The sequence below is a fragment of the Chiloscyllium plagiosum genome, unplaced genomic scaffold (genome assembly GCF_037043375.1).
Source record: "Chiloscyllium plagiosum isolate Xiang-an unplaced genomic scaffold, Cpla_swu_hap1 HiC_scaffold_32, whole genome shotgun sequence".
In the NCBI taxonomy this organism is placed as follows: Eukaryota; Metazoa; Chordata; class Chondrichthyes; order Orectolobiformes; family Hemiscylliidae; genus Chiloscyllium; species Chiloscyllium plagiosum.
The window spans coordinates 9,461,394-9,479,197 of NW_028270170.1; the positions used below are offsets into that span (position 1 = coordinate 9,461,394).

Sequence of the window (17,804 nt, forward strand, 5' to 3'; positions counted from 1 at the left end):
AGAACAATAATGAGAGATATAGATAGAGTAAATGGTAGTTGTCTTTCACCTAGGATAGAGGATTTCAAGACAAGGGGGTCAATTTTAAAAGTGAGAGGAGAGAAATTTTAAAAAGACTTGAGAGGCAATTTTTTTACACAATGGGTGGTTCACGTGTGGAATGAACTTCCTGAGGAAGTGGTGGATGTGGGTACAGTTACACCATTTAAAAGTCATTTAGATAGGTACATGAATAGGAAAGGTTTGGAGTGAAATGAGCCAGGAGGATTTATGTTTGGTGCGTGTGTGTAAATGTGTACATCTGGGGGGGGTGAGTAAATTTGAATCCACGAGGTAAAAACAATGACTGCAGATGCTGGAAACCAGATTCTGGATTAGTGGTGCTGGAAGAGCACAGCAATTCAGGCAGCATCCGAGGACAGGCAAAATCGACGTTTTGGGCAAAAGCCCTTCATCAGGAATAAAGGCAGAGAGCCTGAAGCGTGGAGAGATAAGCTAGAGGAGGGTGGGGGTGGGGATAAAGTAGCATAGAGTACAATAGGTCAGTGGGGGAGGAGATGAAGGTGATAGGTCAGGGAGGAGAGGGTGGAGTGGATAGGTGGAAAAGGAGCTGGGCAGGTCGGACAAGTCAAGGGGATTGTGTTGCTGGAGGTTAGAAACTAGGATGAGGTGGGGAAGGGGAAATGAGGAAGCTGTTGAAATCCATATTGATGCCCTGGGGTTGAAGTGTTCTGAGGAGGAAGATGAGGCATTCTTCTTCCATGCAGACGCCACCAGACGCATGGAAGAAGAACGCCTCATCTTCCGCCTCGGAACACTTCAACCCCAGGGCATCAATGTGGATTTCAACAGTTTCCTCATTTCCCCTTCCCCCACCTCACCCTAGTTCCAAACTTCCAGCTCAGCATTGTCCCCATGACTTGTCCTACCTGCCTCTCTCCTTTTCCACCTATCCACTCCACCCTCTCCTCCCTGACCTATCACTTTCATCTCCTTCCCCACTGACCTATTGTACTCTATGCCACTCTCTCCCCACCCCCACCCTCCTCTAGCTTATCTCTCCATGCTTCAGGCTCTCTGCCTTTATTCCTGATGAAGGGCTTTTGCCCGAAATGTCGATTTTGCCTGTCCTCGGATGCTGCCTGAATTGCTGTGCTCTTCCAGCACCACTGATCCAAAATTTGAATCCAAGTTATTCAAGGAAAATGAAACACCAAAAGTAGCGAATCCGAGGGTGCGGGGATTGGCTGTTTGTCGCCACGTGTGCGGAAGCTGCGTGTGCCGATGGCTGCGGAGAGGGAGCGGGGAGGTGCGGGAGCTTGTTCCCCTCAGTCTGGGCTCCCAACACCGGGGCAGCCCCCCTGTACCCGGACCCCTAGTAGCAGAGAAGGCGGAGGGACGTCGGGTCGCTCCTTCAGGAGGTCTGTCAGCCCCTGGGCTTGGAAGAGAGAGTGTGGGGAGGGGGAAGGTTGATGGTGAAGATAGATTGCAATCAGTCAAATAATTTGAGAATTGGTGATGTAAAATTGGTAATTCATTGATTCGTGACGTTAAATCTAATGAGGTATTTTTGATTGCCAAATAAGTTAATATTTCAGTGTGGACAAAAATGCGCATTTTTGCAACGGGAATATCAGATAGTTTGTTTTCCCCCCTCACACTTACTGCCTAACATGCTCTGTGTGTGTGTTTTTCTTGCAATTTGTTTTCTTTTCAGGTTCCGAACATTGGATCACGCCACCATAGCAAGTTGCAAAATGTCATCATGATCAGTCAGTCACAGTCACAAACTCAGACAGCACTGAAACAGACCCTTCAGTCTAACTGGGCCATGCTGAGTATGTTCTCAAACTAAACTCGTCCCACCTACCAGTGTTTGGCCCATAACCCTTTGAATCTGTCCTATTCATGTACTTATTTGTCTTTTAAACATTGTAATTGTATATGTATAATATTCGCCAAAATCTAATAGTTAAGGTATTACTATAAAAGCAGGTTCCTTGTAGAGCAGGTTCCTTGTAGAGCAAGTGATGTATTAATCAGTTATTTTGTAAAGCTTTGGGTGGTGTTAGTAAGAAATATTATGCTGATTGTTGAAAGAGCTATGATGAATGAAGTTTAGCATTTTACGTCCAGCCAGTGAAGGACAGTGACCAAACAAGGTGAATGATGTATTGTTGAAAGACACAGGAGTGAATCAAAGTCATGATGAAACTGCACTGAATTCTAGCCAGGTTAGAACTTCTGTTTCATCTCAGTTAAGTCAGGAAAGGCATTTTAGAATTGGAACCTGTGCAAGAAAGTGTCATCAAAGTGATCTCTAGTATTGGATGTTTGTTGGAAGGGAACACTGGGAAAATTCAAGTTCTGTGTCCCTGAAAGGAGTTATGTGAGAGAAAACCTTGTAGAATTGGGTGGGTGATTTGCTTTATTATTGTCACGTACTGAGATATAGTGAAATGTGTCGTTTTGCATACTAACTAGACAAATCTTACCTTGCTTAAGTACATCAGGGTAATTGAACCAAATGCAGAATGTAAAGTTACAGCTACAGAGACAGATCAATTGTAATGTATGGGAGGTCAGTTTATAAGTCTGTTAACAGTGGAAAAGAAGCTGTTCTTTAATCTGTTGGTACGTATTTTCAAACTTTTGTATCTTCTGACTGACAGCACGGTGGCTCAGTGGTTAGCATTGCTATCTCACAGCACCAGGCCCCCTGCTCAATTCCAGCCTTGGGCGACTGTCTGTGTGGAGTTTGCACATTCTCCCCACGTCTGCATGGGTTTCCTCCCACGATCCAATGATGAAGTTAAGTGAATTGGCCATACATTGCCCATAGTGTTCAGGGATGTGCAGGTTACGTGCATTAGTCAGGGGGAAAGGTAGAGTAATATGGTGGGGGAATGGGTCTGGATGGGATACTCTTTGGAGGGTCATTGTGGACCTGTTGGGCCAAAATGGCCTGTTTCCACACTTTAGGGATTCTATAAAGAGAATATAACCAGGGTGGGAGTAGTCTGATTATGTTGGCTGCTTTCCCAGGGCAATGGAAGTGGTGACAGAGTCAATGGATGGAAGATTGGTCTTTGTGATGGACTGGGCTGCATTCATAATTCTCTGTTATTTCTGGCAGTCTTGGGCAGAGCAGTTGTCATGCCAAGCTGTAATGCATCTGGATAGAATGCTTTCTATTTTGCATCTATAAAACTTGGTAAGTGTCATTGTGGAAATTTCTGAGGAAGTAGACGCGTTGGTGTGCTTTCATGACTATAGCATCGACGTGGGTGGACCCAAAAGAATGGATTGTTGGTGATATTTACTCCCAGGAACCTGAAGCTATCGACCACCTCCACCTCAGCACCATTGATACAGACAGGAATGTTCCTCCATCTGCGTCCTCAAGTCAATGACAGGCTTCTTCATTTTGCTGTCATTGAAAGAGTGATAGTTGTCTTTACACCATGCCCCTAGGCAGTCTAACTATTTCCTCTACTGTGTCTAGTTGTTTCAGATGTGATCCATTAGAGTGGTGTCATCAGCAAATTTGTAAATGGAGTTAAAGCTGAATATGGCCACACAGTTGTGAGTGTGAAAGGAGTATAGTAAGGGGCTGAGTTTGCAGCCTTGCTGGGCACCAGTGTTGAGAATTATTATGGAGGAGGTTTTGTCACCTATCCTTACTGATTGTGGTCTGCAGGTCAGGAAATCAAGGATCCAGTTGAAGAGGGGGAGCAGACTCCTAGGTCTCGGAGTTTGGAGATGAATTTAATTCAAATTATGGTGTTGAAAGTAGAGCTGAAGTCAATAAGCAGGAGTCTGATATAGGTGCCCTTGTTATCCAGATGTTCCAGGGATGAGTGTATGGCCAAGGAGATTGTGTCTGCTTTGGACCTACTGTAATGGTGGACAAATTGTAGCAGATCAAGACGATCTGGAAGGCTGGCAATGATGTGTGCCATTATTAACCTCCTTGAAGCACTTCATAATGTTGGTTGTCAGAGGCACTGGGCAGTTGGATAAGTACATGAGTAGGAAATGTTTGTAGGGATATGGTCCAGGAACAGGCAGGTGGAACTAGTATAATCATTAAGGCAGGTGGCCTGAGTTTTCTCTGGCACCTGAATGATAGTGGTGGTAGTGCTTTGGTTGTGTCCTACCTCTAAGCCAGAAGGCCAGGTTCCACCTGCTCCAGAGGTCATAGAATCATAGAGATGTACAGCACGGAAACAGACCTTTCAGTCCCCCTTGTCCATGCCGACTAGATATCCCAACCTCCTGGCCCATATCCCTCCAAACCCTTCCTATTCATATACCCGTCCGGATTCCTTTCAAACGTTGCAATTGTACCAGCCTCCTCCAGTTCCCCTGGCAGCCAATCCACCCACGCACCATCCTCTACGTGAACAAATTGCCCGTAAGGTCTCTTTTATATCTTTCCCCTCTCACCCTAAACCTATGCCCTCTAGTTCTGGACTCCCCTACCCAAGGGAAAAGACCTTGTCTATTTACCCGATCCATGACCCTCATGATTTTATAAACCACTATGTGGTCACCCATCAGTGTCCGATGCTCGAGGGAAAACAGCCCTAGCATATTCAACCTCTCCCCATAGCTCAAATCCTCCAACCCTGACAACATCCATGTAAATTTTTTCTGAACCATTTCAAGCTTCACAACATGCTTCCGATAGGAAGGAGACCAGAATTGTGCGCAATATTCCAAAAGTGGCCTAACCAATATCCTGTACAGCCGCAACATTTACTCCCAACTCCTGACTCAATACTCTGACCAATAAAAGAAAGCATACCAAATGCCTTTTTCATTATCCTATCTACCTGTGACTCCACTTTCAAGGAACTATGAATCAGCAACATTCCCTAGGACCTTACCATTAAGTGTATAAGTCCTGCCCTGATTTGCTTTCCCAAAATGCAGCACCTCTCATTTATCTAAACTAAACTCCATCTGCCACTTCTCAGTTCATTTGCCCATCTGATCAAGATCCCATTGTACTCTGAGGTAACCTCCTTCACTGTCTACTATACCTCCGATTTTGGTGTCATTTGCAAACTTACTGACTATACCTCTTATGCTTACATCCAAATCATTTATATAAATGATGAAAAGTAGTGGACCCAGTAACGCTCCTTGTGGCACTCCACTGGTCACAGGCCTCCAGTCTGAAAAACAACCCTCCACCACCACCCTCGGTCTTCTACCTTTGAGCCAGTTCTGTGTACAAATGGCTAGTTCTCCCTGTATTCCATGAGATCTAACCTGGGGACCCTTGTCAAATGCCTTACTGAAATCCTTATAGATTACATCTACTGCTCTGCCCTCATCAATCCCTTTGATACTACTTCAAAAAACTCAATCAAGTTTGTGAGACACGATTTCCCATGCACAAAGCCATGTTGACTAGCCCTAAGCAGTCCCTGTCTTTCCAAATATATGTACATCCTGTCCCTCAGGACTCCCTCCAACAACTTGCCCACCACCGACGTCAGTGTGCAATAATATCTCTGAACAGGTCAATCAGAAGATACTTAGAATTGTGTGGGATAACAAATTTGATCGAGATTTCCATGCTATGGAAATAATAACGTGGAAAATCTAGATTAAATTAAATTGAACGAATAAAACAAGTTGCCTCAGATTCGAGCAAGAAGAATGTAAATTTAGGACTCGTAACAAAAAATGCTCCTTTTCACACAGAATAACCAGCATGTGGGATGGACGCCTGTACAGATTGGAAAGTAGGTACAAACTCTAGAGTAATTTAAGACAGTACATGAAGCTGCATTGGAGAGACTATAGCTGTTGCTAGAAGGTAAATATCACACAATACCAGGTTATAGTCCAACAGGTTTATTCCGAAGTACAAGCTTTCAGAGCACTGCTCCTTCAACAGGTAGCTAGTGCGAAAAAGATATGCATAATCTTCTTGGATCCTCTCCACTTTAAACTGGCATTTGGTGGTGTCGTTGATAGCCTTGATGTGAAGGAGCTAGTGTTGGGTTGGGGTGGACTAAGTGAGAAATCACACCCTGCAAGGTTATAGTTCAACAGGTTTATTGGAAGCACTAGCTTTCGGAGTCCTGCTCCTTCATCAAAAGACAGAAACAAATAGCAAAAGATCATAATGTCATACAACAGCTGAGACATATTGAACAAACCTAGATTGTAGTTAAGTATTAATTGTATGACACTAAGATCGTTTGCTATAATTTCTGTCTCCTATGATCCTGCTCCACAGCTACCTCTGAAAGCTAGTGCTACCAAATAAACCTGTTTGAATATAACCTGGTGTTGTGTGACTTTTAACTTTGTCCAACTCGGTCCAACACCAGCACCTCCACATTGTGGCGAGAAGGAATAAGATGAGCAGGATGACTCCATTCATCCTAAATTATCCTGTTACCTGCAACAGCGAATAGAGTTATTAGAAAGACAATCAAAAAGCTTCGGAATTAAATTATTAAGGGCTGATATTTCCTGGCTGTATCCATTATAGTAAATAGTGTAGAAACTGCAAATCCTGAGCATCTACAATCTCTAAATTATTTCAGTAATAGAAGGGAGAACAAACCAGGTAAGGAGTTGTGTTGAGGTTGTGCAGGATGTTGGTGAGGCCCGTTCTGGAGCACTGTGTCCAATTCTGGTCACCCAGTTATAGGAGAGATATTATTAAGCTGGACAGGGTTCAGAAGAGATTTACCAGGACGTTGCGAGGTATGGAAGGTTTCAGTTATAAAGAAAGGCTGAGAGCTTTTCCACTGGTGCGTAGGAAGTTGAGAGGCAACCTGATAAAGTTTGTAAAATAATGATGGGTATAGATAGAGTTACTGGTAGGCGTCCCTCCTCTAGGATGGGACATTTTTAAGGTGAACATGAGAGTCAAATGTTTCACACAGGATGGTTTGCGTGTGGAATAAACTTCCTGGGGAAGTGATGGACGTGTGTACAATTACAGTATTTAAAAGACCTTAAGATAAGCACATGAATAGGAAACATTTGGAAGGATATGGACCAGGAGCGGGCAGGTGGGACTAGTTTAATTTAGGATTATGTTCAGAGTGAACTGGTTGGACCAAAGGGTCTGTTTGAATGCTATAGACTATCTGACTCTATGACAAATCAGGAAGTTATTCTCACGAAGCAAGTGATGATCAGGTATAAATGGGTATCCAAGTAGGATACTATGGGCTGCAGCCTTTAATCTTCTGAGGAGGAGTTGGAAATTTTGGTGCATGGAAGTCTTTGGGAATAGATGAGCCTTCCAAATGTACATTCACTTTTGAAAGTGTAGAGGGTTGTTAGAGGTGGGCAGTAAATGCTGGACTAGCAAACAAAATCCTCATCCCGTGAAGAAATAAATAGAAAAAATGTGCTTGATGGACAAAGTTCAAGTATTTAGCCAGGTTTCTCCCCTCTCAAGTCTTGCCTTTATATTCACAGGACTCCACTTGGACCATCCAGAAAATTAAACGCAAGCTTTAAATCACCGGTAAGACATTTTAAACATGCCCTGTATTGGAGTTTTTTGTTTAAGGAATGGGGATGTGCCAATGATTGCCACCATGCAGGGCTGGCCTTATGGATGATAATGGATGGACTTGATGCAAATTGAGTGGAGCTGTCTTGCCTAGGAGGGGAGGATGCAGCGAGCAATAGGGTAAAGATTGCTATATCTGTAATGTAATCTGTAAGTCAATACTGCGTATTTTTTTAGAAAGCATTAAGATACTGTTAACATGCGGTGAGTATTATATAATATTATAAATTAAATGGGAAATTTGTTATTAATAATCTGTTTGTAAAGGGATCTTTTAACCAAGTGAGAATCTGCTTAATTTCTAACTACCATCTGCAAGGCAGAAATCAGCAATGTGATAGCATATTTCCTGACTGCCCCAATGGGTGCCGCTCCATTGACATCCATGGCTCGACAGCATCTAGGACAAAGCAGCCTGCTTCATTGAATCCCTCCAGTGCAGATAGATGCCATTCAGCCCATCGAGCCTGTACTGACCCTCTGAAGAACATCCCACCCAAATGCTGGGAGAACATGCACATTCCACAGGCAGACTTCTAAGGCTGGAATCGAACCCAGGTCCCTGGCACAGTGAGGCAGCAGTGATCTCTGCTGAGCCATCCACTTGGTTGGCTCCCCAATCCAACACCTTCAACGTTTCGCTCCTTTCACAACTAGTGCGCAGTGGCAACAGTTTGTGTCATCTGCAAAATGCTGAGCAGTAACTTGCCAAATATCATTTGACAGCAGCTTTCAGGTCTGCCACCTCAATCGACAAAGGGAACACCATCACCTCAAAGTGCCCCTCCAAACTACTTCCCATCCTGACTTGAAACATATTGCAGTACCTTCACTGTCACTGAATCAAGATGCTGTAAATCTCTTCCTAACAGCTGTGTGGGTGAACCTACACCCTAACATGAAGCATTTTAAGAAGGCAGCTCTCCAACGGCACCTTGAGAGCTTTTAGGGATGGGCAATCAATTCTGGCCGAGCTAGTAACATTCACGTTCCGTGAATAAATCTTTTTGTTTTAAAAATAGCAGGCAGTTTCAGGAAGCACAGTACTCCAGACATCATTTTCAGTCTGTATCACTGAAGCATAACCTCTCCAGTTATATTCAGTTCCCCTCTGAATAATCAGTAATGTTCCATGAGCTTTCTTAATTGTACCTCAAACTTAACTTTTGCGATTCCTGCTCTAGGGCATCCAAATCCCCATGTACCTGAGCTCTGTAGTCTCTCGCCATTGAGATAGTGTGCTTATATACTCACACTGACTTCTCCTTCAGCTAAAGACCTCCCTGGACCCTGAGCTTGACTCTGCTGGTCTTCAACTTCAAGTGGAAAATCTGAGGAAGAAATGTGATGATCTTGATCATCAGATTGCAGAACTACTCTCAGAGTAAGTGGGTTATTTGCATTTATTGCAAACGGGTTTGGCATCGAATCAATTGAATCCTTAATAAATTCACATTCTACCTCAAAATTATGTGAAGGATTGCCATTAATAATCAAACATACGTTTGTATTTTACGATATATTGTACATCACTGACATATCTCTTTTAGAGTTGGAATCAGGGCAGTGAATGTGACCTGCTTGGACTGACATGTGATCTGTGAAAAGTTTTATTTGTTTGACTTTAGGGAGTGAGGACACTGCCCAGTGCAGGTCTGATCCTTGCTGACCAGAAGGTTTTCATGTTGTCTGAGGGGCAGTGGGCAGCTTTACTCTGGATCTTAATGCTAGTAATTCTTGGAGAAAGTGAGGAGAGTAGATGCTGGAGATCAGAGTCGAGAGTGTGGCACTGGAAAGGCACAGCAGGTCTGGCAGCATCCGAGGAGCAGGAAAATCAAAGCCTGAAATGTCGATTCTCCTGCTTGTCGATGCTGCCTGACATGCTGTGCTTATCCAGCACCACACTCTCGACGCTAGTAGTTATTGGGAAGGGGTGAATCAGCCGGTGTTCTGCTCCTGAATGAATCTTTGCCTGATTATAGACATTGGATGGTGGCAGGTTCAGGTGGGAATATAATACCCTTGGCTCCTGTGTGATCGAATGGATATTTGGGCAGATTAGCTCAAGGTGATGAACTGAATGTGGAATTGTACTTGAATGTGAATCTGCGTGAGGAATACTTTGAGAATGAGTTTCAAATTGCCATCAACTGCTCACTCTGGTGTCTGAGTCAGAAGTTCAGTCCCTGCTCCAGGATTTGAGCATGTAGTCTAGGCTGGAAAAGTTAGAATTAAGGGGCAGGTGTTTCAAATGGAAGTCTTGCCCTGGATTAATTTGGCGTGGTGTTGATTATCAGCATAACGTAAGTAATGCTGTACTGTAAGTAATCTAATCTAATCTAATCTAATCTAATCTAAATAACGCTGAGATCAACAGCTGATTTGTTTTGGGTGTTTTGTGATTATTACATGTTACGCTAGTGTTCTGAGCAAATTTCCTTCCACAAAGATTGACGAGGGCAAAGCGGTAGACATTGTTTACGTGGACTTCAGTAAAGACTTTAACAAGGTTCCACGTGGTAGACTAATTACTAAAGTTAGATCACATGAGATTCAGGGGGAACTTGCCAAGTGGATCAAAATTGGTTTGACAGTAGGAGACAAAGGCTAGTAGTGGAGGGTAGTGTTTTGGTCTGGGGGCCTGTGACCAATGGTGTTCTACAGGGATCCATAATAGGTCCACGTTTGTTTGTCATTTGTGTAAATGATTTGGTTGAGAATATAGAAAGCATGGTTAGTAAGTTTGTGGAACCAAAATTGGTGGCATAGTGGACAATGAAGAAGATTGTCGAGATCTTTTTGTACTCTTAATTCAGTTGTCTCAAGGAACTGAGGAGTGGCAGATGGAGCTTAATTTGGATAAATGCGAGCTATTGCATTTTGGGAAAACAAAGGTAGGACTTGTACAATTAACATTAGCATCCTGGTTAGTGTTGTAGAACAGAGAGACCTAGGGGCTCAGGTACATAATTCTTTGAAATCTGTGTTGCAGGTAAACAGGGTGGTTGAAAAGGCATTTAACATGCTTGTCTTCATTGCTCAGACCTTTGAATATAGGAGTTGGGGTGTTATGTTGAGGTTGTACAGGACATTGGTGAGGCCTCTTCTGGATTACTGTGTCCAGTTCTGGTTGTCCTGCCATTGGAAAGATATTATGAAATTGGAGAAGGTTCAGAAAAGGTTTACCAGGATGTTGCCATTAATGGAGGGGTTGAGTTATACAAACTAGGCTGGGACTGTTTTCACTGAAGGTGTATAAAATCATGAAGAACATAGATCAAGTGAATAGCAAAGTTCTTTTCCCTAAGGTGGGGGAATTCAGAATTGGGCTTATTTTTAAGGTGAGAGGAGAAATTTTTAAAAGGACATGAGGGCACAGTGGTTCATGTGTGGAATGAACTGCCAGAGGCAGTGGCAGAAACAGGTAGTTACAACATTTAAAAGTCATTTGGACAGGTACATGGATAGGAAGGGTTTGGAGGGATATGGGCCAAATGCAGAACTAGTTTAATTTGGGAACATGGTCGGTGTAGACTAGTTGGACTAAAGGGTCTGTTTCCATACTGTCTGACTCTATGACACAAGCAACACCACCTCAAACAGATTGGAAGCTTATCCATCCCAGTTTCTCTGTGGCTACATCTGCAAAGTGTTCCCTTTTTAAGTAAGTGCCTTTTTTAAATTATTAAAATATACTTTTCCATACTGAGTTCTAGAATAGAATAAAATCCCTACAGTGCAGAAACGGGCCCTTCGGCCCAACAAGCCCACACCGACCCATTCCTCTATATTTACCCCTGACTAATACATCTAATCTACACATTCTTGAACATTATGGCCAATTCACCTAACCTGCACATCTTTGGACTGTGGGAGGAAACTGGAGCACCCGGAGGAAACCTGTGCAGACATGGGGAGAATGTGCAAACTCCACACACACAGTGGCCCGACGTTGAAATCGAACCTGGGCCCCTCGCGTTGTGAGGCATTAGTGCTAACCACTGAGCCACCGTGCCGAGTTTTATTGAGGTACGGTGGAAAATCGGGGATTACTAACCAATTTTTAAAAAGGTCCAACAACTTTGCAAACCGTTGCTCTTGAGGTCCGCAATTAAATTCATGCACACAAATATACCTGACAAGTCAGGTCCATAATGTTGTCCTTTGCAGTGTATTTAATGTTGATTAATGTTTGTAATTACTATTTGTCATAAAATCTTTGTTTGCCATAAATGACTTTTCCTTTATTGTACCATTTAAAATTACTGTGACCATCATTCATGTATACAAGTGACTGAATGTTACTAATAATTATTAGATTAACTTCATAGTTAATGTCATAAATTCTGCATCCATGCTGTATGTTAAAGGTGTCCATTGATATCCAACCCAGGCTGGAGACATAGCTACAGCTGGTGAATTGGGTTATGATGTTCTCAAATAAGGCATTGCCTGAAAATAGAGTCAAATCAGATTCAGTATCAAATTTCTAAAGCAAATTAGCTCTACATTTGCAGGGTGATAGGGAAAGAAAAGGGGAGTTGTCTGACTAACTGGATAGCTCTTTCAAAGAGCTATCACATGCAGATGGACTGAATGTTCTTTCTGTACTTTCAGATTCTATGTTTCTGTTCTTCCTGATGTCCCATTCACCTACTGAGTTAAAGGGGGCCGATTGTGAACTGTTTAGTTACAAACCTCTTGGCGTAACAGTGTTTATTAAATACATCATGTGTTACAGAGGAGAACAATCCTACATCAGTGCTTGCAAAGGGTTGAGTAAGTAGATTAATTCTGCTGTTCTCTTCCTACAGAGGGTACACTCTGAAAGAGCTGGACCAGCACATTGATCAGCTCCATGAGTACAATGACATCAAGGACGTGGGCCAGTTACTGTTGGGAAAACTGGGTAAGAACACCTTAACTACGACTAAAAGGAAAAGACTTGCATTTTTATAGCACTTCTCGTATCCCCAGGTCCTTCCACAGCCAATTAGGTGTCATCCAGTGCCAAATAACATTGTTATTCCAGTCATGATTTGGAGATGCCGGTGTTGGACTGGGGTGTACAAAGTAACAAATCACACAACACCAGGTTATAGTCCAACAGGTTTAATTAGAAGCACTAGCTTTCAGAGTGCTGCTCCTTGTGTGATTTGTTACTTTGTTATTCCAGTGTTGTTTATGAGCTATTTTCAAGACTGACTCACTTTCAGGAGTTTGTTTTTCATTCTCTCAGTCATTTATTCAATGATGTAGTCACAGTGACAATATTTTCAATATTTATGTTGAATATTTTCTTCTTTAGAAAGATAAGATATTGCTTAAATTGTGTGTTATGAATTCTGTTAACTTAGAATCTATAAGTAAGATATTCCAGACTAATAAAACAATGAACTGTGGATGCTGGAGATCTGAAACAAGCAAAAATAGAAATTGCTAGAGAAAGTCAGCAGGTCTGGCAGCATTTGTGGAGAGAGAAAGTAATGTTTCGAGTCATTCTGAAGACTAGTCACTGGACTCGAAATGTTAACTCTGTTTTCTCTTTGCAAGATTTTCCAGTTAGTTTATGACAAAATTTTCTGTATTCATTTTCCAAATTGGGATCACACACAAAGTGAGTAAGTTTCCTTTCTACAGTGAGTTAAAGGTTTCAGGTGAATTCATTCACTGTCCACATGCCTGAGTGAGCGTTCGGTCTAAAAATTGACACTTCTGTCCCTGCAGCTCTGCCTGAATGGGAATGCAGTTGGAATGGCTGCCTAGATTTTGAGATCAGTGCAATTTGCTGAGTTTAAGAAACCACTGAGATGGAAGATCCAATTCTGATGGTTTGCCTGCACATAATGACTTTGACAGTGAATCTCGCTTGAAAAGGCCTCAGTATTGCCTGATGTGGGAAAATGGAAGAATGTCATTCAGCTGCTGATGAGGATCACAGTGCTTTGTTGAGAGTTACAGGAGGGATCAATGCACCTAATCTAATCATGATTTCCTCAACAAACTTCATTCCCTTGTCCACAACTCTCACCTTCTCCCTGGGCACTTCCTGAGACTGGGTCAGACTGTTTGGGACGTTGGCATCCAACATGACCTTTGGGTGAGTTTTCAGCCATGGATCTGCTGCATTGCCAAGCCTACCCCTTCCGACTCCATAACATGGGCCACCGTGGGCGGCACGGTGGCACAGTGGTTAGCGTCAGAGACCCGGGTTCAATTCCCGCCTCAGGCGACTGACTGTGTGGAGTTTGCACGTTCTCCCCGTGTCTGTGTGGGTTTCCTCCGGGTGCTCCGGTTTCCTCCCACAGTCCAAAGATGTGTAGGTCAGGTGAATTGGCCATACTAAATTGCCCATAGTGTTAGGTAAGGGGTAAATGTAGGGGTATGGGTGGGTTGCGCTTCGGCGGGGCGGTGTGGACTTGTTGGGCCGAAGGGCCTGTTTCCACACTGTAAGTAATCTAATCTAATCTAATCTAACATTGGAGTTGCCAGCTTTAATTCATATGATGCTGTGAACCCTTCATTTGTGCCTTTCTTATCTTTAGACCTGACTATTGCCATGCAACTCCATTCTCCCAGCTTCTACCTTCCACAAGCTTAAACTCTCCCAAAACTCTGCTGCCAACCTCCTAACTTGTACCAAGGACCATTCCTCCATAATTCTCTTTTTACAGGACGAAAGGTTCAATTCCGTCTTCGGGCAACCGTGCAAACTCCGCACAGATATTCTCCCCGTGTCCCTGTGGGTTTCCTCTGGGTGCTGCGGTTTCCTCGGTTTCAACGGTCTAAAGGTGTGCAGGTCAGGTGGATTGGCTATGGGCAAGGCAGGGATAGGGTAAGGGGGGTTGTGGAATACTCTTCAGAGGGCCGAATGGCCTGCTTCCATACTGTAGGGATTCAATGGTTCTCTAACATCTTTAGCCTGATAGCCCTCTGAGGGCTGATTTCTAGTGTAAGTGCCAGTTTTTAATTCCTTCACTATTTGTGGCTGTGCCTAAGCCTCTGTTCCTTTACCTGCCTTATCTCCTTTAATACATTGTGTAAAATCTACTCTATTATTTATTTAGGTACTCCAGCATCAAACATTGTTAGACAATGCTGGATATTTTATTATTTTATAGATTCTGTCTAATTGCAGGATGGTATGTAGTTGAGGCAGGAGTCTATAAAGTTTATAATAAGAATGATCCTACTTCCCAGAATTTCCAGAATAAGCACATTCAAGGAGAACCTGTAAAGAAAAGTGGCATGTGCTACTTTTTAAATGTAAATACTGTACAGGCAATGAAAGTGAGTTAACACAATAGAAGTGTTACAGTGGATGAAACCTTCTCTTCAATATGCCTGAACGCCAACACTGTAATAACAGCTTTCTATGATTCATTCCAGCAGTCATCAGAGGGGTGACCACCAGAGAGCTGTACAGTGAGTTTGGACTGGATTTGGAAGACTAGACTACAAGAAGAGGAGGATGTGGATTGTTATCTGTCATAATTTGGGTCTTCACATTGATTTCACCAACAAAGAAGACAGAGAGGATTATGATCCATGAGCAAAAGCCACTGGAATACTTGGTGTTGAAGTCAGGTGCAGTGTCAGATGGTGCAACCCAGTTTAAAAACCCAGTAGATTTCAAGTAGCATTGCTGATGGATGTTCTGGTAGTTGAGTTTATGGACTTGTTACAATGGCACCTCCAGTGTTTATCTTCACTGTTCAGCTCTGATATCCCAAGCCTCTTTATTTGTGTTTTGTTGTACAAGGTATTCCTTGTTGAGTAATTAGGGAAATCCCCTCTCTGTTCAATGCTTTCCACTGAGTCCCAGCTGTTCTGAGCGGGAAGGATTGGCATTAGATTTCAGCCAGTTTACTGAGAAATTACGTCCAGTTTGACCACCTGCAGATTCTCCAGTGAATCCTCAGCCCAATGTTTGAGAAACAGGTGAAAAGTGAAAAATGTGATTCATACTTAAAGGTTTGCATATCTACCTCCTGCCAACAGAGGTGATGGTTTCTGTTTTCCTGGTGTGTGGACAGTGAATGTCAGAAGGTTGTTCTATTATTCGGGCATCTCAGTTGAGTCCAGTTTTGACCAGACTCTGAACAGGTCACTCCTGCAGCAGGAGGACTGTGATCAGGAGCAGTCACCCTGCTCAATTACCTTTGCCACACACAGGCTGGAGACTGACTGACTGATTTCCCCAACAACCATCACTTGTCCTCTGTGTGGGAGTTACTGATTCATTATTGTTAAAGAAATCTTAATTAGAGGTTTAATCCTTAAGAGGTCATCAGGACTACATTGTGCCAATCTCTGGGACTTTATTTTGTAATTGTTGTTTGTTGGTCAGTTTTGATCCTCTACATTTAATAAAAAGAATTTGTTCAGTGCCTTGTTCTTTGTGGCTTGATTCATTGATCATCTGAGAGTTGACTAATGATCATTAATTTCTTCTTTCCAGTGTGTTGTCAAGCTGCCTATATTGAGAATGGATGATGAGGGACAATCTATTGAGAAAATAGAGCAGCACGGTGGCTCAGTTGTTAGCACTGCTGCCTCACAGCACCAGGTACCTGGGTTCAATTCCCACCTCAGGTGACTGTCTGTGTGGAGTTTGCACATTCTCCCCGTGTCTGTGTGGGATTCCTCCAGGTACTCCAGTTTGCTCCCACAATCCAAAGATGTGTAGGTTAGATGAATTGGCCATGTTAAATTGCCCATAATGTTGGGTGCATTAGTTGAGGATAAATGTAGGGGAATGGCTCTGGGTGGGTTACTCTTCAGAGGGTCGGTGGACCCTCTGGGCAGCACGGTGGCACAGTGGTTAGCACTGCTGCCTCACAGCACCTGAGACCCGGGTTCAATTCCCGCCTCAGGCGACTGACTGTGTGGAGTTTGCACATTCTCCCCGTGTCTGCGTGGGTTTCCTCCGGGTGCTCCGGTTTCCTCCCACAGTCCAAAGATGTGCAGGTCAGGTGAATTGGCCATGCTAAATTGCCCGTAGTGTTAGGTAAGGGGTAAATGTAGGGGTATGGGTGGGTTGCGCTTCGGCGGGTCAGTGTGGACTTGTTGGGCCGAAGGGCCTGTTTCCACACTGTAATCTAATCTAATCAAATCTAAACTTGTTAGGCTGAAGGGCCTGTTTCCACACTGTAGGGAGTCTAATCTAATCTAATCAAAAAAATCACTTTGTGGTATGTGAGCCAGAGACCCCATTAACAGATGGAAAATCTCTATACTAAACAAAACTCAATTTTCTGGCAGCCTAAATATGGAAAAATCTTTAATCAAATATTTCCAAAATGAATACAATGTCATATCGGAGTTCATAGCTCCTTGAAAATAGAGTTGCAGGTAGATGGGATAGTGAAGGTGGTGTTTTGGTATGCTTTCCTTTATTGGTCAGAGTATTGAGCACAGAAGTTGGGAGGTCATGTGGCTGTACTGGACATTGGTTAGGCCACTGTTGGAACATTGCGTGCAGTTCGTGGTCTCCTACCTATCAGAAGGATGTTGTGAAACTTGAAAGGGTTCAGAAAAGATTTGCAAGGATGCTACCAGGGTTGGAGGATTTGAGCTATAAGGAGAGGCTGATTTCCCTGGAGCATTGAAGGCTGAGGGGTGATGTTATAAGGTTTGTAACATCATGAGGGGCATGGATAGGGTAAATAGACAAGGTCTTTTCCCTGGGTTGGGGGAGTCTAGAACTAGAGGGCATACATTTAGAGTGAGAGGGGAAAGATATAAAAGAGACCTAAGGGGCAACTTTTTCACACAGAGGGTGGTGCGTGTGTGGAATGAGCTGCCAGAGGAAGTGGTGGAGGCTGGTACAATTACAGCATTTAAAAGGCATCTGGATGGATATATGAATAGGAAGGGTTTGGAGGGATATGAATTGGGTGTTGGCAAGTGTGACTACATTAGGATGGGATATCTGATCGGCATGGAGTATTTGGGCTGAAGGGTGTGTTTCTGTGCTGTACATCTCTATGACTCTCTGACTCATGCTAGTGACCATCCATTATCTGAACATGGAGTATCAATAATCCCCAGCAGAGGGAGCTTTACCCTTCTCTTTTTAAATATGTGAAGGTTCAGAAAACCGATTCCCTCCAACCAAATCCATTGCTCTCTCACTACACTTGCTGTCGCAGTATGGGTGGCACAGTGGTTAGCACTGCTGCCTCACAGTGCCAGAGACCCGGGTTCAATTCCCGCCTCAGGCGACTGTCTGTGTGGAGTTTGC

General features: G+C 43.3%; 1 protein-coding gene across 3 annotated transcripts; it reads left to right on the forward strand.

The window, feature by feature from the left end:
* The first annotated feature begins 1,269 nt into the window (after positions 1–1,269).
* Positions 1,270–15,948, forward strand: swi5 (SWI5 homologous recombination repair protein). 3 transcript variants are annotated; one of them, XM_043674843.2, is made up of 5 exons: positions 1,270–1,421; positions 7,462–7,510; positions 8,830–8,942; positions 12,373–12,467; positions 14,948–15,948. In XM_043674843.2, the coding sequence occupies exons 1-5, from the start codon at positions 1,285–1,287 to the stop codon at positions 15,010–15,012; spliced, it is 459 nt and encodes a 152-aa protein (XP_043530778.2). In that variant the 5' UTR covers positions 1,270–1,284; the 3' UTR covers positions 15,013–15,948. The 3 variants fall into 3 exon arrangements, with proteins under 3 accessions (XP_043530778.2, XP_043530779.2, XP_087833893.1); XM_043674844.2 differs by having other exon boundaries at positions 14,951–15,948; XM_087977767.1 differs by lacking the exon at positions 14,948–15,948 and adding an exon at positions 13,286–13,658.
* Positions 15,949–17,804: the final 1,856 nt, after the last annotated feature.

Coding starts and splice junctions, on each gene's coding strand:
- swi5 (XM_043674843.2), top strand. CDS start 1,285: ATGGCTGCGGAGAGGGAGCGGGGAGGTGCGGGAGCTTGTTCCCCTCAG. Junction 7,511..8,829: donor ACGCAAGCTTTAAATCACCG/GTAAGACATTTT, acceptor CTTCTCCTTCAG/CTAAAGACCTCCCTGGACCC. Junction 12,468..14,947: donor GTTACTGTTGGGAAAACTGG/GTAAGAACACCT, acceptor GATTCATTCCAG/CAGTCATCAGAGGGGTGACC.